Source organism: Centruroides sculpturatus, unplaced genomic scaffold (genome assembly GCF_000671375.1).
Source record: "Centruroides sculpturatus isolate CEXI.00-Female unplaced genomic scaffold, Cexi_2.0 scaffold1328, whole genome shotgun sequence".
Lineage (NCBI taxonomy): Eukaryota > Metazoa > Arthropoda > Arachnida > Scorpiones > Buthidae > Centruroides > Centruroides sculpturatus.
The window spans coordinates 140217-161977 of NW_019385516.1; the positions used below are offsets into that span (position 1 = coordinate 140217).

A 21761-nucleotide genomic window follows, 5' to 3' on the forward strand; every position below is an offset into this window, starting at 1 on the left:
TATACTGATTTTAACATAAAATATGTTATTTTTGTACTAACACAAAATTTTTCTTCAATTGTATCAAATTTTATTATATCAATAGAAGTTTTAAAGCAATTCTTAAACTTTTATTAGGAAGTTTATAAAGTTTATAATTCAATTGGAAACATTTACTACAATATAACAATATATTGTAATATTGACAGTTTGAAATTTCATTATTATTGTGTAAAATGGAATAGCTAAATGCAATTTAGCTATTTATTTGGCGTAAGTTTCAAATTCATTTAAATAAATAATATTAAAATAACATTTTTCATTTTTTACCTCACTTTTTCCTTGTTGTTGTAATGTTTTCTCTTTTGATCGTTCAGCTTCTCTATGACGAATCTAATCAAAATAAAGTTTTTAATAGATAACATTCATGTAAAAAATACTTTATTTATTTAATATTCAGCTTTTACTTACCTTCTGAACAGCTTGTTCCATTGTTAAAAAGCCATCTCTTACCAACAGCATTAATTGAAGTCTTTCCTCATCACCTAATAAAACATTTCCAGTTGGCAACCTAGGAACTAATAATTCATTTTATTATATATAGGCCTATGAGAAAATTAATTATAAAAATTTAATTAATCAAAATTATTTACTTTTAGCATGTGGTTTCTGAGTTAAATGAAGTAAATGAGGTTTTCCTGGTTTATTAGAAGGTTTATCTTTTTTACTTCCAAGACTTCGAAATAATTTTCCTAATCCACCACGTTTCTTTATATGTTCACTAGAATCATCTTTGCCTCCTTCAGAAAATAAAGTATTAACTAAACTTTTAAAAAAGTGAACATCTATGTAGTTATTTTAGATAGAAAAAAAACAATACAGATTATATAGTTTTTTAGTTTTATGTAAATAAGAAAAATTATGTATATAACTTATTTTGATTTTTATCCAAATTTGCACAATATTATGAATTTATGAATGATAAGAGTTTAATATAGGATATTTTTGTGTAAAATATAAAATTGAAATTAAAAGTGTATATATATATACACTTTTAATTTCAATTTTATATTTTACACAAAAATATCCTATATTAAACTCTTATCATTCATAAATTCATAATATTGTGCAAATTTGGATAAAAATCAAAATAAGTTATATACATAATTTTTCTTATTTACATAAAACTAAAAAACTATATAATCTGTATTGTTTTTTTTCTATCTAAAATAACTACATAGATGTTCACTTTTTTAAAAGTTTAGTTAATACTTTATTTTCTGAAGGAGGCAAAGATGATTCTAGTGAACATATAAAGAAACGTGGTGGATTAGGAAAATTATTTCGAAGTCTTGGAAGTAAAAAAGATAAACCTTCTAATAAACCAGGAAAACCTCATTTACTTCATTTAACTCAGAAACCACATGCTAAAAGTAAATAATTTTGATTAATTAAATTTTTATAATTAATTTTCTCATAGGCCTATATATAATAAAATGAATTATTAGTTCCTAGGTTGCCAACTGGAAATGTTTTATTAGGTGATGAGGAAAGACTTCAATTAATGCTGTTGGTAAGAGATGGCTTTTTAACAATGGAACAAGCTGTTCAGAAGGTAAGTAAAAGCTGAATATTAAATAAATAAAGTATTTTTTACATGAATGTTATCTATTAAAAACTTTATTTTGATTAGATTCGTCATAGAGAAGCTGAACGATCAAAAGAGAAAACATTACAACAACAAGGAAAAAGTGAGGTAAAAAATGAAAAATGTTATTTTAATATTATTTATTTAAATGAATTTGAAACTTACGCCAAATAAATAGCTAAATTGCATTTAGCTATTCCATTTTACACAATAATAATGAAATTTCAAACTGTCAATATTACAATATATTGTTATATTGTAGTAAATGTTTCCAATTGAATTATAAACTTTATAAACTTCCTAATAAAAGTTTAAGAATTGCTTTAAAACTTCTATTGATATAATAAAATTTGATACAATTGAAGAAAAATTTTGTGTTAGTACAAAAATAACATATTTTATGTTAAAATCAGTATATCACATATTTAAACATGACAATTTTAGATTATGTTATTGTTAAAGAATAACCTTCTTGTTTATATTTTGAATATTACAATCAATAGATCATAATTTAGACAACTTATATAAAATTAATTTTTAAACTTAAGAAATGTAATGATTTCATACTGTAGTAAAAAATTTAATTTAATTTCAAAAATTTATTTATTAGTATCATTGTTATATGATACCAATAAATAAATGAAAAATATTAAATATAGTTTGATTTAAATAGAATTTATTTGTTTTGTTGCTTATTAATTAGATATAATGTTAAATTATCAGTCAGATGGCTAAATATTAAAAACCCTGAAGCACATCATTAATACACTTCAATATTGAAATCAATTCCTATTCATATTTCAAGATTGTGTAATTTAGAATTTGACTAATCATGTAAATTTTATAATAAACAATAAATATAGAAAATAGAAGCTCATTAAAAGCATTATCAACTTTTTATTATTATTGATTAGATGGGATGTATTCAAAATATTTGATCAGGAAATGATGATGCATATTCATTTATTAAATTTACTCTATGATGATTTAAATTTTAAAATTTTGAAATTAAATAGCAAAATTACAAGGCAGTAGATTATTTAATATTTAGAATTAGTATATTTTTGATATAATAATGAACATATGTAATTATACAATGAAATTGTACACATTAATTTTTTTATAAAAAACAATTATTTAAAAACTGTTTTTTTATCTAGGTCTTATCAAATTTTTATGTTTATAAACATTTCAACCTTATATTAAATATGAATTTAGATTATTAGTTTTTATATTTCTAAATAAATTTTTAATAAATTTAATATTTAAAAATATAATTTCACATATATTACACAAACAAATATTGTCAAAATAATAAAATGCTTATCATCATCTTTATTGAAAATAATTAATAATTGCAACATAATACTTTTAGCAACTTCACATAAATACAAACTACTCTGTTCAAAGTACTTTAATTGTTAACTTGGTCCATTTTCTACATAGCTAAAGTGAATACTGGGACTGTGTCAAGTTACTAAAGGTATTGTCTTGCATTTGTTTATATCATCAAGGAATATATAATATGTCACAGAATTCAATTAATTAAAGCATCAAAACTCAAATTACAAATTTCACTTTCTATAATTTGTATATAAATTTATACTGTGATTTCTGTAATTTTATTATAAATATAAAAATAAATCAAAAACAATCAAATTTTAAGTAACAAAATTCAATATTAAGTCTACATACTCTTACATCTTATCATATATAAAAAGGTACATTAATTTGTATATTTTTGTTACACATTTTGTTAGAGACATTAACTTTTGTGGATAGATAAGGAATATTGTTTGAATCTTCTAGATTCAACAGAATTTCATAGTATGTCAGAACAAAAATGAATAAAATATAAACATAAAAAGTTGTGAAATAGAATCCATTCATTCATTTAATGAACATTTTATTTGTTTATTTTAAAATTATTTAGAAAATTTTAAACAATTTAAATAAAAATATATATGATGGAGATATTACATAAAAGTGAAAATTGTTAGTGAATTGAGTGATAAATAAGCAAAATTTTTAATAGCTTTCAAACTTTGTTTGACATAATACATGGATAAATCAAAAAATTATTGGACATTGTAGATGAAAAAATTGAAAAAAAGAAATCTGAAAAGCATTATAAATTAATTTAACATTCCTAAATAGCAAAACTTACCTAATTAATCTAATGTTTATACAAAGATATTATTGGCATAATATGACACAAATGTTATAAATGTCAATGGGTAGTCAATAGGCAGATAATTGTTGACAATCTTAAACTAAATGTTGATCCAAACATTATCTGTAAACATTGAAACTAATGCAATATATCAATTAAACTTAGTAAATCTTGTCTATGAACTGTTTGTGTTATTAGAGGATTTAGTTATTATGCTATGATTAAAATTTACATATTGTAAATAGCTTATATTTAAAATTTAGTTATTTCTATAACTTCAAATTTTGCTAGTATGAATGTAAATGGAATGTTCATATGATTGTTTATCATATAAAACATTTTAAAATTTAAATGACATTGATTTATACATACTATATATCATTATCATATATATAACAAATAATTTTTATAATACATTTAGAAAGTACAGAAATATTTTAATATATTCTACAAAAACAGAATAAATTTTATGTAACTGCTAAACAAGAATTTTTCAAAATTTTTAAGATTATTTTTTCTGAGGTTTTTTCTTATCACATGCTAATGAAAGAAAGATCTAGTACATTTTACAGTATTATTATTAAAACTTATTTTTAGTCTGTTTCTGTAAAATATATTATAATTTTAAACACTTAAGCATCAAATGATAATTCACAATTTCTAATTATGTGTAATTTCTTGTAACTATGTCTATTGTATGTTAACAAAGCAATTGTTTTATCATTAAATGAGTTTTTGTAAAAATAGTAACTAATTTCAATAGTTTTAAAATCATTTTACAAATTTTGAAAAAAATGATTCTATATTGAAAGCAATGCCTTTTATTCAGTCTAAAAAATTGTTCTTGTGTAAGTTTAATATGTAATATCTTATAAAACTCTAACATTAATATAATTTTGCATTAGCAATACCACATAGTTATTACTTTTTAATTAAATTATACACTATAATTTAAATAATTTTTTATTGATTTTTCCATTTAGAGAGATAAAAGTTATATAAATACAAAACAACATATGAGTAGTACAGAACTGTTCTTATTTAACTATGACAGCATAAGAAAATTTCAATAGTTTTAACAATCAATTTTCTAAAATTGTTTTATATTCCATTTTCTTCACTAATTTTCAGTCTCTTATTGATTGTATACTGATCTGGTTGATGGCTACCTCCTTTTGGACAAAATTACAAAAGAACTTAATAAAATATACTTCAATATACCTTAAATAAATTCTGTAACTTGCCTTTTAACAGTCATTCTAACATTGCTAGGTCCAGATTGAGACTTTTTATTTAATGATCATATAAAATATTTTGATCAATTGTAATACAATAGATACTACAATGGTTATGTGATGTCTGATTGGCTTAGCTTAAAAGTTCCCTTATGTAATACCTGTAATTTTTCAAGCATTTGCACACCTTTTTTTAAAATTACCTTTCTCTTAAAGGTCATTTTTTACCATATTTCACAAAATATAGATAGTTCCAAATATTTACTTCATGTTGATTATTACCATTTCAAAAAAGCCTGTAAATGATTATTATACAATTTTTTTTCTTGTTTTTTATAATTTTATACTAATTACTTGTATTTTGCTTTGTTGTACTTTATTCATCATATTTTATGTATTTTAATTGGGGTTTTACTGTTAATGAGGAGGAGGAAACCTAATGTCAAGAGACTTTTCCTATCATAATTGAAAATAAATAACTAAGTGAAACGGTGATAAAATAGAATAGACAATAAATTAGTTTGAAATGATAAAATAAAAATATATTAGAGAGAACATGAATGTCGAACGTTGAGCGCCGCTATCTTGTAAGTGGTGCTCGACGTTCGATGTTCTCATTTGAGAGATGAAAACTTCGGCCGCAACCTCTCTATTAAATTAAATAAAGTAATTTGAATTTGCATAAATATAAAATTGTATTTAAGTATATACACTTAATATTTCGTCAAATAAAAAGTTAGATATAAAAATAATCTTATAGCTAAAATAAAGTTTAATACAAAGTGTATATTAGGAATATAGATTTTAAGAAATTAATTAAAAATGTTTTAGTGGACAACTGATTGTCAGCAATAATATTATTTGAATATTCATGCTGAATCTTTTGGATAAATATTGATTTTAAAGGACAAAATGAATATGAAACATTCTATGACTCCCTGGCAATAAAAAAAATGATAACTTTTAACACATTAAGAAATATTATTTCACTTTTGCATTAATATTTTTGAAGCTGAGACACTTCACTTTCAGATGCAAATTTGAATGGAGTATACATAAGAAATTGTACTGTTTTTTGGTGTTAAATTTATTTGTTTGATGAATTAGACAAGTACTTTTGACATTTTAGAATGTCTTTCTCATATGAAAAAAATTAAATGTCAAAAGTACTTGTTTAATTCTCTGAAATTCTCTTGTTTAATACTCTGAAATGTTGAAAATACTTGTTTAATTCATCAAATGAATAAATTTAACACTGAAAGACAGTACAATTTCTTATGTATAGTATATTTGGTATCATAAGTGAGAATATAAAGTTTTATACTGAATGGAGTAGAATTACAGATTTGAATTTGAAGAAAGTATCTTAACTTAGAACACATTAATGCAAAATAAATAAGACTTCTTAGCTAGTTAAAGTTCATCATGTTGATTTTGCTTAAAGGCTAAAGTTTATCCGAAAAATTGCTATCCAGATCATTCTATCTGGGCTTAATTTTTATTACCACAGATATTATCATTAGACCAAATATTTAATATGGTTAAAAGTGAAAATTACAGAACTAACTTAAAAATATATTTAAATAAATACAAATTCCATAAATGTTGGTAATTTTGAAATATCCAATATAAGTTCAGTGTTNTAATTCATAATCAATGTCAATTAGCCCTAAAATATTTAATACAGTAACATTATTAAACTTGCCACAAATCTTTGAATAAATCTATTGTACATAAATCTGTAAATAACTTTTTATTATATGTTGATAACAATCACAGCTACAATAAAAACAATGTGAGTAAAAAGTGTTGCTTTGGATATATAAAGTTATGTGGTATGAAGCTATGAACGTAACTATTATGATTTTTATGACATTAAAAAAATATATATTTGTATGAAATCAAATGGATTCCATAATCCTATTTTATTATTTATATTTTCTTGAAATAAAATTATAAACATATCTGTGTCTAAATATATAGTATAACATATATCCTATAATATATACTGTATTTTATATACAGTTATATGTTGTTTTCTCAAAAAAAAATTAACTAATGAACAAGGATGTTACTATTTTATAATAAATTAGTAATAATCCTCATTCATAACTAACAAAACTTATAAACACCATTGTAACAATTATAACAATCTTATTAAATTGCACAGGTTTGTAAACTGAAATTTATTGACAGGCATTTGTAAAAAGACCATATTTTTCATTATTTTGCTATGCACATTTCAGAAATTTTATCTTCTTTTTCCATTCTTGTCAGATTTTTTCGCAATTGATGAAAATAAAAAAAAAACATTTGTCACTATATACTAGCATGTTGATAGTATTTTGACAAATGTTTACATTTAATTAATACGATAATTGTTTGAAAAGAGAAATCTTGGATTTCTGTTTTATTTCTCCAGTTATTGTTTCTTGGGATAGTGTGGATTATAGTACTTTTATTCTTACCTTTGGCAATTTAATAAAAGATTTTTATTCAGTATAACTGAACTGTGAACTGTATAACTGAACTGCAAGCAAGTCTTTGACAGTTCATTACATCTTCCCATTTGGCAATTAAAAAAAAATGTTACTGTCTTAATAAAACAGTATATAATGTCCCATTAGAAAGATTTTTTTAATTTTTGAGTCTATCTAACAATCCATTAACACAACCACAGAAGTACCCATAACATTGTTGAAGAAAACCTTCAATAAAAACAAATAATGAATAGGTAAAAAACTCACAATATTAAAAATGATCAAAACGTCAGCCTTTTATTTGAGGTTCTGACGTCTTTTACATTAAAAACAACAAGTCTTCTCCTGAATATATCCTGAGTCCACCATGAAATTGAGTATATAATGTATATATATTTTGCATCTGTTTAATTCCTGCATCTACTATATTATGCTTTACCAATATTGTAAAAGTTAATAAACTACATGATTGCCTGAGAAGCTAATGGGTTATGGGCTCAGTTATATATGAAAGCAGTGATAGAAAATATAGGTCTTTTTGAAGACCTATATTTTCTATCACTGCTTTTGCTATCACTATATTTTCTATCACAGCAGTAAAAATGGCTGATTCTGTTTTGTCAAAATTTATTGATGAAAATTATCAAGTATGGCAATTCAAATGAAAATGTTACTTTATTGAAAAGGAACATAGTCATGTTTAATGAAAGTGAAACCTGAGTCTGAAACAGCTAAGTGTAAAGCAAACAATGAGAAAGTGGAAAGTACTATTTTTATCTGAGTGTAGAAGACAATAAGATTATGCATTTATGTAAGAGTTCATTGATAGGATATGTGGGAAGAGCTTACATGAATGAACTAACCTTAGCAACAGATTATATCTCTTGCAAAAGTTGTATCAATGAAAGGTTAATAAGAATGAAGAAATTCAAGAACATTGAGGATATTGGATATTTGCGGATAATGGAAACTTTCAAATGGTAGCAGCATTATTACTCAGCAGACTTCCAGATAATTATAAAATATTTTTATATATCACTCAATACTTGTTGATATGAAAAACTCTTGCATGAATACAGTATTTTAAATGTCAATTGGCAGATGAATGTAAACAAAAGATTGAAAATTCAAGTGATACATAAACAGGATAGAAATGAAGAAGAGAAAAGCCAGGATAAGTTGTCAGTAGTTGCAGCTCAAATTTTCAACTTTATTAGAATCCAATTGAAGTGTCTTCCAGGAAAAAAAGCCTTCTAGCAAGATGCTTGTCATATATTGCTCAAATTGCATAGTTCAAGTAAGGTTTTATTCTGAAATTTTCTGTCCTACTTAAGTTCTTTTTCTATAAAAAGTGTATGGAACCACTTTTAATAGATATTTAATTTTAATATCTATATACACAAACACACACTAATTATAAAAAGTAATTCAACAATATTATACAAGTAGATACAGATCATTCATATTTGGAAAAGTATTAAAAAAATATACATTATTAGTAAGTTTCCTGCATTAAATCATAACAATTTGAAAATATCATTAGCTTAAAAGTATATAATATCACTATAATACAAATATGTGTAGGAATATAAGATGGCATTATCTAATAGATTCATTTAATCTTTTATGATTTGGACTTGAGTTATCTTGAACTACATTTCAACATGTTATAAATATGGAATTTCTTTTTAAACAGAATAATAATGTTTATTACAAAATTTTTGTGTTTTGTACCTTGATACTATCTACCTACTTATATGCATCAATATAGAACTCACATAAGACATATGTATAAGCCAATTTCTAGAAACGTGTTCAGAAAATGTGAAATTTGTACTAAATAAATGCAAAATACAATTAATAAATTAAGAAAGTTCATAAACATTGTGATGTCAACTTTAAAATATGTCAATGTCCAAAACCTAGTATTATTTAAATATTTTTGTTTTTCAAAAATTTGTCATGAAATTGTAAAAATTATTGATAGTTTATACAATCTTTAAAATATATGTAAAATATTTTAAGAAATAAAGTTTTTCTTTTTTGTGAATGGAGAAAAAAGGATTACAACAAGAAGGTTATATATACCAAAAAGGAAATGTTAAAAATAATATGGCATTATACACTTCTATGCAGGTTCTATGCATACTGTTTATGAGATTCATAGTAAAATCAATGGAAAATAAATTCTATTCTAGGAGTACAATTTTGAGTAGCTAGCAGTGGCATGTTTTCCTATGGACAAAAAGGGCAATTGCCTGGGATTTAAACCAATCTTTTATAAGAAAATATTTCCTCTAAAGCATTCCCCTCCAAAAAAAAAATGTCTGAAGTCAACACTGTACATGCAGCTCCTAATTCAAATTTGTCTAGGCTCCATGAAGCTGTAATGCACCACTGGCTACTAGTAATTTCTGGTGAAAATCTATTTTGAAGTAATCTATCTGCAGTCTAATCTAATGCAAGTGCAATATTAGAGATTATGTTGACTAGTCCGTTGATTATCTTTCTCTTAAAGAAAATTATCTGAATTTTAATATTTTAGAACAGCGCTTTTCAACCTTTTCACACCTGTGGACTGGCAAAAATAGGAATAATACTTTGTGGACTGTCAGAAGGGTAAAGATGAATTTTCTTAGACTTAAACTGCTTAGATGTGGGTGACATGTGCGACTGATATAGAATGTCCTATATTTCTCATGCATTATTAAAAATTAAATAATGTCACTTTTGAGTAACATTTCAATTTCAAACCTTATCAAATTGAAGATAGAATGTGAAACCTGATGCAGGATTATGAAATATGCCAAAAACGTTTGTATTTTTAATAAATGTGTTTACTGAAAATGCAAGGATGGTTTTGAGATTTTCAGGTTAATCATAGTATAGCTTTGTTCATTGCATTAGTTTTATTTGATAAAAACTTTATATTCTTAATTTATCTTTGGAGATTTATTTTCTGGAACAGAAAGATTTTGGATTACACTTTAAAATCAAGTTATGAACATAAAGGATTATAGAAAACATAATTTTAAAAACTATAATACCTGTTGATAGTATTTGCATATGATGCTACACTATTGTTGATGCACAAAACAAAATAGCATATTAGAATACAAATTTTTTGTATAGATGAAATATTTATAAATTAGATCTGATTAAGTTACAAAACTTATCTATCAAATACTAGTTTAAAAAATACAAAAACCTGTCATAGATGCATATTACAAATACACTAGCCCCTACTTTTATAACTTAACTAATTCCTGGAAAACATTTTATGAATCATCATAAATAAAATTCTAGTTTCCTACAGATTCAATGTAATAAAATGAATTCTGTTCATGGAAATAAACTTTAAATGATATGATAACTGAAACAATCAACAAAAAGTTTGACACTTGAATATAGAATTTTTTTACAATCATAATTAAAAATTTATACTAGTTGTAAACATGGGGTTGTAAATTGAGTAATTGTAAAGCATCTACTGTATATTCATTATAAGTTTTAGTTGATAAAATATATTAGCTCTAATCAGATAAGGAAATTCTTGCAGACAAAAACTTCTTAAAGGACTAATTTTGCTCTCAAATTTTCCTTAAACACAAAATAAAGGTTATTTATTTTGAAAAATTAGTTTAATCAAAATAATTTTTAATTAATTTACAAAAAATATGCAATTTATTATAATTGTTATTTTTGTAAATTAATTTCTATCTTTAGAAATTTTTATAGATAATAATAAGATTAATTACATAATAGCTTCTTACTATTTAAAAATGAATAAACTTCTTGCTTAAAAATGATAAATTATTTGTATACACAGAACCAATTTATGGTGTGGTAACATCAAAAAATATCAAAAAACGAATGTTTTTGAACCCCTTCTGGGCTCTGCATCAGGTTCTAATGGTTTTTTAGATTGGAAATTTGATTAATGAATGCCGTTCAACTAAGAGTTCATTCTTGAGTTCGAAATGATTTACAAAAAAAAATTTTTATGTTGCACATGCGACATAAAAAAATTTGTGTTTCTCATGCTTTAGTCTAAGTTTAAGTCTAATGAGAAATTATACTCTAAACATTTCTTATATTACAGTACTGTATATCAATTTATATCATAGTGAGTTTAATGTTATATTATATAATTAAAAAACATATTAAAATAAATGATAAAGACTATATTATATTATAGTTTATTGCAATATAAAGATTATCATTAATTATTATTATGCATAATAGTTATTTACATTAAATATACAACCAAACATTACCAGATTTATTTGAACTATTATAAGGCTATAAATTAATTAAATTTTACAGTAATTTAATTAATTTACAACCTTATAATAATTCAAATAAATCTGACAATATTTGGTTATGTGTTTGGCTTAAAGCATTTCAGTTTATTAATAGTTTATGTATGTTCTAACTACAGTGGCATCACTAAGTCATAAGTTTGGAGATGTGTATGACAAAAATAGATGACTCATAACCAAAATTCCTGATTAATACTTGTGTACTTTATTCTATATTTAAAATATTAATAGCAAGGGATTTAGAAGTTTTTAAAAAGGGTATAGCTATATGCCTATATGCTTGCATAACCTAATGTGTCATTGAGTTTAAACTTTTAACATCAGTTTATAAATTAATAAGAAACTTCAAATGCTTAGAGTCTACTGTATTTTCTCAATTAAACATCTAGGGATTTTCTTTTAAAATGTATATATTTCATAAGGTTTATTACCTTGCAAAGGAGACAAGTGGGTAACAAAATTGAAAGAAAAGGAATAATTATTCATAATTTTCAAAATGCAATACAATATTTGAAATAATTACTGTTTTCATAGTTAACCTGATTCAGCATTTTCCAATTTGATTATTATTTTGTCAGTTGTCTGCTTTGATGTCATTGTAAGAATCAAGATCTTGACTTTACCATCTCTTTCCAATTTGAATTTTCCTAATTACCTTTTAGCTGATAAGTTCCTTACTTATGAACACAATTGCAACTTTCCCAATGCTTGATATTCAGCAATATATATAATTTTATTTCAAAAATATCTTTCCATGAACTTTGGAATAGAAAGTTCTACCTGACTCTAGACACAAAGATTAATCAAATGAAATCCATTGAGTAAATTTATTAAGACAAACAAAACAGTATATATAAATATAATACATTTATATTTATATATACCATTTAATGTTTATTATTTAATTATAGTCATATTATAGCCTGATTGTTTAGGCATTTGTTGGTTTACAAAATGGTATATTCATTGGCATGGCATAATTAAACAAAGCAATGTATGAGGAAGCCAGAATACATTTTTATTTGTTAAAAGAGTCATTGCCAGACCATGTGACATAGTGTGAATGAGTTTTATTCCTAATCAATCCTAATAATTTGAAGAGATAGCATTTTAGTTAAACTCCTTACCTGACACTCTAAATTACTTTACTGTATATAGTGCAGTACTCATTTGTGTTTCTCATGCTTTTCAACTTAGATTTTATTGAATCTTGGGGTTTAATTGAAGAAATATGGTAAATAATTTTATATCTTAGGATTATTAAAAAAAAAATAGACATCTTACTTTTAAAACATAATAATATTTTCCTCCTGACAGACCGACCTATGATGGTTTATGAAAGTATCATTTGATCATTTCCCAACTGTGAGATATATTAATATTTTCCAACTGAAATCATTATATTTGACTCTTGGAGGAGTGACCCACCCCTTCCTACTCTATATAATGACACCCTGGCCTAACTATTGTGTATGTTTTTCCTTACATAATGACCTTACCTACCTTAATAATTTACTTATTTTTCTTACGAGTGTTTTCTTGAATTCTTTATTCTGTCATAATCTGTTTTTAGTTTTTAAATAATTTTATCAACTCTTTCAATTTTAATTAATATATGATTCAAGGATGACCTTATACTGAACTAAATTTATATAATGAATACATGTTATATAATATACATAAAAATGTTACATGTTATTGACTCTACATTCATATATATTTTATATTGACAAACACATTACACAGAATCATTAAAGAGAGTTTTGTGTTTTGTTTATATAAAATTTTTATGTAATAAATACAGGTATCCCTCATACAACACAGTTTTGCTCTAACATGGTTTGAGAATTAGAGACATCAGCATACAAAATGTCACAATTTTTAAGTGCAAATACCATTATTAGATATTTTTTTTATTCAAACAAACATGCATGTTGTCTCATATTTGTCCATGGATTTTATAATATTGAAATTTTCAATGTTGTTTTGTGCCTTTCTTCTGGTTTTCCTTAATTAATGAGAACTGAATATATAAATTCAATAATTAAATGATTGTACAGTTTTTCATACTCCTTGTCCAAGTTTCCTATTCTAGCCTTTTTATAAACAAGGTTTTGCTTTCTTTGGTGATACTGCTCTAAATGAACCTGAAAGATTGTTCCTATGTTTTGTTTTTATAGATTAAATTAAAAGTTACTACATAAAAAGATTAAACTGTAAAGATCTCTAAGGCAAATGCAAGTAAATGAAAATATCAGATTTTATGAAAAAAGTAGAGAAAAATACAGTTGTTGATATATAAGATTGAGATTAATAAGAATGCTCAGATGATGACAATATATTATCAAAAAGAATACATTCTTGTTTAACAGTGTTTATCATTGAAGAAAATATTAACAGTAATGTACAATACTTTTGATTGTGACTATTAATTAATTATTGATTGCTTTAATAAACATATTTATCTTAATTACAAAAAAGAATAGTATACTTTTGCTAACTTTTGGAACCTAACCCTGTTTTGTACTATTCCTTTGTTTTGTATAGCATAGATTCACATAACGTGGCACTTTTTTGGAACCTAACTACTGTGTTATACAGGAGGATATCTGTAGCTAAAAATATTTTATATTTTTGAATTACATGTATATCTTTTACTATATATGTACTTTAAAAATTTATACATTCATTTCTTTCTTTGATTTTGCTTTTTATTCTGTACTTAATAATTAGAATTAGAGTTTTTGTGGTCTTGAACAACATTTCTTATACAGTACTTTATTAGACTTAGACTCCAATTCTTTTTTGTTGGATTTGCTCAAAATAACAGAAAATTCTATTGTACACATTAAATGAAAATTCACATGATGTAGACATTTTGTTCAAATATTACATTAGCAAAAATTCGCCCTTTTTGATCTCCTTTGCATCATCACCAATCATCAGAAATCAAAGTACCCCTCTCTTTATGTGAGCAGTAGAGAAGTTTAAACCTTTTGTAAATACACAGGAATTATTTTCAGACAATTCTGTAATGACTAGGTGAAAAATAAACAATGGTTGCAATCTTATGTCATAAAAGATTCATCTTTTCTCTCTCCACTATTAATAATTATCAGATACCAACAAATTTTTCCTCATCCATATACTGTTGTAATACTTGAATAGGCCCTATGAGGAAAGACAACTAAAGAGAGAAAGAAAGTTTTATTGAAATGCATGTTGTGATCAATTTCATACAAGTAATATGAAGATTTAGTGAATAAACTTTGTAAGCAACATTATTTGATGTTCCTGATTGTTAAAAATACAATCATGTATTTCAATAAGACTGATTCTTATCTTTTGATTATTATTATTAAAGGCTGTTTGTTGTCTAAGTATATAACTATTTTAAGTTGTGAATCAAGTTAAAAATTCAAAAGTCAGTTTCTAATAAATAAATAGAAACTATATTTTAGTATTCATATTACTTTTTCATATTTTAATAAGAATGAAATAAAATACTTTTTAAAAAATATAACTCAAAAATTATTATAATAAAATTTGATAATTTGGATGATTATATTTATATTTAATGTTCAATGACATATAAAATCAAGTAATTATGGAGTTATCTGATTTTATTTTGTTTAATATGGTATTAAAGCATTATTACATTTATGTATCAAATTAAATATATTGTCCCATAATNATAAGTTATATACATAATTTTTCTTATTTACATAAAACTAAAAAACTATATAATCTGTATTGTTTTTTTTCTATCTAAAATAACTACATAGATGTTCACTTTTTTAAAAGTTTAGTTAATACTTTATTTTCTGAAGGAGGCAAAGATGATTCTAGTGAACATATAAAGAAACGTGGTGGATTAGGAAAATTATTTCGAAGTCTTGGAAGTAAAAAAGATAAACCTTCTAATAAACCAGGAAAACCTCATTTACTTCATTTAACTCAGAAACCACATGCTAAAAGTAAATAATTTTGATTAATTAAATTTTTATAATTAATTTTCTCATAGGCCTATATATAATAAAATGAATTATTAGTTCCTAGGTTGCCAACTGGAAATGTTTTATTAGGTGATGAGGAAAGACTTCAATTAATGCTGTTGGTAAGAGATGGCTTTTTAACAATGGAACAAGCTGTTCAGAAGGTAAGTAAAAGCTGAATATTAAATAAATAAAGTATTTTTTACATGAATGTTATCTATTAAAAACTTTATTTTGATTAGATTCGTCATAGAGAAGCTGAACGATCAAAAGAGAAAACATTACAACAACAAGGAAAAAGTGAGGTAAAAAATGAAAAATGTTATTTTAATATTATTTATTTAAATGAATTTGAAACTTACGCCAAATAAATAGCTAAATTGCATTTAGCTATTCCATTTTACACAATAATAATGAAATTTCAAACTGTCAATATTACAATATATTGTTATATTGTAGTAAATGTTTCCAATTGAATTATAAACTTTATAAACTTCCTAATAAAAGTTTAAGAATTGCTTTAAAACTTCTATTGATATAATAAAATTTGATAATTTGGATGATTATATTTATATTTAATGTTCAATGACATATAAAATCAAGTAATTATGGAGTTATCTGATTTTATTTTGTTTAATATGGTATTAAAGCATTATTACATTTATGTATCAAATTAAATATATTGTCCCATAATCCATATATATGACAATAACTCCATGACAATAACCCTTAACATATAACCTAAATGGTTTATTGTCATGAAGTTATCTATTATATATTAACTTATAAGCTGTTAGAATATAATGATGCAATAATTAATACTGCAAGCTATATTTAATCTAGAATAAAACTTATTGAAGTAGTAAATGCCATACTAAACAATTAAATAACCTGAAGATTTATAAATTCTTTATTTTTTCTGTATTTATATAGGAAAAATTGTAAATATACCATATTTATTCTAATAAATAGCACCTTCTAATAAACAATGCACTGCAAGAGGAAAAAAGTTATAGGCAGTTCCTTCCGATAATAAATATACAGTACTATCTAATGGAGGAAGATAAGGCCTATTGTAAACTGAAAAGTTGCACATTGTATTCAGCATTGTCATTCTTATCTTATATTGAAATAAAGTGTGTGTGTTATGTTGCTGTGTTGTTTAAATAATAATAAAGTTACAATAAATCACCATATTTTATTCCATTCACAGTCATCTTTAAATAATAGTCACATCTAATTCCCAAAGAATGGAAATATTAGTCACCCTCTAATAAACAGCACAGTTGCAATCTGAAAAAATTATGGACAGTATACTGTTCATTAGAAACACAGTGAATATATAACTTATTTTTTATATATAATATATAATATATATATATTTTATATAGGAAAAATGAAAATTTTGTTTTGGTATTCTAATGAAAATTTTAGCATTTTAATCTCTTGCATATGTCAAATCCTAGTGCATACATTCTGAATTCTGTACATCCAATTTAAAGTGAGTTATATTACATTATAACTGCATTATTCACATTAATATTTTATTAATTTAATAAAAGCCTACCTAAAATTTAAAAATAAAGAATTACCTTTATGTAATTTGCATTTATATAATCTGAACCAGGTATTTCAGAATCTTCCGTAAGAATAACCCTTGTAATGTCATCTAGAATAAATTCTTTATGTAAGAATTTAATAATATGCATAATCATTAAATTATTTGAATACAGATGAAATCCATTTTAACTACAATAAAGTAATAATTGAAATGTTAGGATCCTAAACTATTAACATACATAAATGAGCAATCAAGAAATTAGAACAGACATCTTGATTTAATAAAATAAGCTTCAATTTGAAAACTATAAATTTTTAAAAAGTAATATCTGTAAATTTTACTTACATGGTAAAATGTCTTTATATCTATTCTTGCAACGATTAATTTCTTGTGCTCCATGTTTACATGAAAATTCAGGATCTTGTTTTAATTTATCTGTCAAAGCCTTTAGTTTCTTAAAAAATAAATAAATAAATGAAAGTTAAAAATAAATATAATAACAATATACTTTAATGTATGATTACATTATATTAATAATATTAAACCTGATAATGACAATCACAATCTAATTATAAGAAGGTTTAAAATCTTTTAATGGTTAAAAGGTTAAAGAAAACTTCAATTTTATAATACTACACTAAAATGTAGTCTTGCTAATCCAATTATTGTATGGATTTATAGGGATTAGTAGGGTTATATATAACAGGAAGTCAAACAGAACTATAAACAAATACATATGTTTTTAAAAAATTGTACTATATATACAGTACACACATTTTTGTTAAAATGTACAGTAAAAATTAATTTCATAAATTCCCCATGTTTTAAAAAATAATTTATGATTTCTTTTTGATTTTGGCTGAAACATTTAATGGAAAATATGAATAAAATTAGACTGGACTAGCAAGAGTGCACTGTATATAATAAGACTAGTTATTGATAAACTAATTTTCATTTCAAAGCACACAATTAAAAACTGTTGAGATGTGGACCATAGTTTTTATCTTCTGTAGTAAGTGGTGAATATAATTTAGCATGAATGGCATAACATGTTATATATTTCCAAGTCTTTTAGTTCCTGTTCTGCCTGAAGATTTAGAAAATGTATGTTAAAAATTGATTATTTACAATCTGCTTTTGTTATAGTGCAATTAATTATATATTTGATTAGTAATTATTTAAAATGGCACATAACACTTGGAAGTAATGTATATTAAAGTTATAAGTTATAACAATGATATCATATACGTATAATTTATTGCATTGCTAAAACTACACTTGAATAAGAATATAATTAAAATAAGAACTGTTTTGTAAATGACAGTCTCATAATTTTGTAATTTGAATTTTCCTTATCTTCAGGAATTAAAACATTAGTATTGTATAATTTTGAAAATCATATTAATGTCATTAATAATAATGATATTAAATTTAACGTCTTAATTTAGCATATACGGACATATTCGTTTTTGAATTGCATTCTGCAAATCATTATTCAACCTCAAAAGAACTTCCGAATTAACAAGATATTTTTATTTTATAAAAAACTTGAAGTTTTTTAAAAAATATTCCAAAACAGATTGAATTATTACAACTATTTCAAATAAAAAGGGAACTTGACTAACTTTCAAACAGCTTTTATTGTAGGTTGTTAAGAAGCCATAGTATTATACTCACTGTTGCTGTGTTTTTCCCATTGAAAGATATTATTCTTAAAAAATCTACATACTATATTAAAAAATAAAAATGACAAACAAACAATGACAATGTGTATAATAGTATGACTTCCATGACCATCTACAGTAGGAAATGTTTAAAAGTTAAAAGCAAATTTTTTGTTAGTATGAAGTGTTTGTCAAGGTACAATCTGATTTAAGATCTTTTATGAAACTTTTCAAGTAAAATTTTTATAAAACAATAATCATTGTCACTTTATTTTTACTTTACTTTAGATTTTCATAAATGCTTGTCTTAAAAAATTTAAGAATAGATTTGGAATAGAGAACTAAATAAAGCTAAATGAGCTGAAAATAACAGTTAATAAGACTAAAGCAAACTATTGAGATTAAAATTGTTTATTTGCAAAGTATTTAACTAAAAATGAGTACTTTCAACATTTCAAAAATGTCATTTCAACATTCCTCAGGTTGACCATATACCATTCGAATTACAATTTTTTAAAAAGTACATTAAATTATTCAAAACACATCATTTAAATCATAGTGTGTGGTTTTTACATAAAATGGAACAGACATGACATATTTATATCATGTCTGCTCCATTTTATGTTCCTTTTGAGCTGCTTTGACAAAGCATCTCTCTAATGAATTTATAAATAATAACAATATAACATATCCATAAATGTTCTACGTTGTATTCAATAATTATTAATTAATATTTACAATTTAGAACATTTAGTATTTTTCAGGAAGTTGCCTTAAAAGTTAGTAAATACTTTCATTTTGCCAATAATTGTTATTGATTTTCATAATAATTTCTCAAGCTGCTTCTGAGTCATCATGAAATAAAATGCATTTGAATAATTGACATAAAATAAATAGTATAATAGTGATTTCAAGCATATTATATAACAGCAAAATTAAAATATTTATTAATTTATGAGACAATTTATCAAGAAAATGTAATAGCCTGCATGAAAATATCAAACAGAAGTATATTATATTTTTGATCAATTTCTCCATTTTTCATGAGACTGTTTCTACTTTTGTGTTAAGATGATAAATAGTTTTTAAAAAATTAGCTTGATTAGGTAAATTATAAAGTTAGCTCTCATAATATTGTAATTACCTAATTTATTTTTTATGATCATATAATATCACAACGTAATCCAGATAATCAATCACCAATCATTAATTACTTAACATTTTCGCAAATTTATATTATAGACATGCATTTTATAATTTGTTAATATTGATAAACAGTATATTTAATTACAATATACTATTTGATGTATGAAAAAATTATCTAGAATTGAGTTCAAAGCTGCAATTCTGCATAATATACCAATGTACTACAACTGTATTTGCTTCATGTAGATCCTATGGAGTAGTACTTTCAGACATATTTACTAAAGTTAGATTATTGTATAATATATAGCTGATATATATATATATATATATNTGTAATACCTGTAATTTTTCAAGCATTTGCACACCTTTTTTTAAAATTACCTTTCTCTTAAAGGTCATTTTTTACCATATTTCACAAAATATAGATAGTTCCAAATATTTACTTCATGTTGATTATTACCATTTCAAAAAAGCCTGTAAATGATTATTATACAATTTTTTTTCTTGTTTTTTATAATTTTATACTAATTACTTGTATTTTGCTTTGTTGTACTTTATTCATCATATTTTATGTATTTTAATTGGGGTTTTACTGTTAATGAGGAGGAGGAAACCTAATGTCAAGAGACTTTTCCTATCATAATTGAAAATAAATAACTAAGTGAAACGGTGATAAAATAGAATAGACAATAAATTAGTTTGAAATGATAAAATAAAAATATATTAGAGAGAACATGAATGTCGAACGTTGAGCGCCGCTATCTTGTAAGTGGTGCTCGACGTTCGATGTTCTCATTTGAGAGATGAAAACTTCGGCCGCAACCTCTCTATTAAATTAAATAAAGTAATTTGAATTTGCATAAATATAAAATTGTATTTAAGTATATACACTTAATATTTCGTCAAATAAAAAGTTAGATATAAAAATAATCTTATAGCTAAAATAAAGTTTAATACAAAGTGTATATTAGGAATATAGATTTTAAGAAATTAATTAAAAATGTTTTAGTGGACAACTGATTGTCAGCAATAATATTATTTGAATATTCATGCTGAATCTTTTGGATAAATATTGATTTTAAAGGACAAAATGAATATGAAACATTCTATGACTCCCTGGCAATAAAAAAAATGATAACTTTTAACACATTAAGAAATATTATTTCACTTTTGCATTAATATTTTTGAAGCTGAGACACTTCACTTTCAGATGCAAATTTGAATGGAGTATACATAAGAAATTGTACTGTTTTTTGGTGTTAAATTTATTTGTTTGATGAATTAGACAAGTACTTTTGACATTTTAGAATGTCTTTCTCATATGAAAAAAATTAAATGTCAAAAGTACTTGTTTAATTCTCTGAAATTCTCTTGTTTAATACTCTGAAATGTTGAAAATACTTGTTTAATTCATCAAATGAATAAATTTAACACTGAAAGACAGTACAATTTCTTATGTATAGTATATTTGGTATCATAAGTGAGAATATAAAGTTTTATACTGAATGGAGTAGAATTACAGATTTGAATTTGAAGAAAGTATCTTAACTTAGAACAC

General features: G+C 23.8%; 1 protein-coding gene and 1 long non-coding RNA gene across 2 annotated transcripts in view; one reads left to right on the forward strand and one right to left on the reverse strand.

The window, feature by feature from the left end:
- The window catches only part of LOC111639717, a 134567-nt gene that overhangs the window by 46025 nt on the left and 66781 nt on the right, over positions 1–21761 (forward strand). The window contains exons 5-10 of the mRNA XM_023385655.1: positions 1266–1412; positions 1488–1594; positions 1673–1792; positions 10061–10134; positions 15642–15814; positions 15890–15996. Coding sequence (XP_023241423.1) covers positions 1266–1412; positions 1488–1594; positions 1673–1792; positions 10061–10134; positions 15642–15814; positions 15890–15996 — 728 coding nt within the window. The remainder of the gene's footprint in view (positions 1–1265; positions 1413–1487; positions 1595–1672; positions 1793–10060; positions 10135–15641; positions 15815–15889; positions 15997–21761) is intronic.
- On the reverse strand, positions 190–824 carry LOC111639716. Its single transcript, XR_002759123.1, has 3 exons — positions 633–824; positions 451–557; positions 190–372 (listed from the first exon to the last, which is right to left on the reverse strand). It is a non-coding gene; the product is annotated as an uncharacterized LOC111639716 (long non-coding RNA).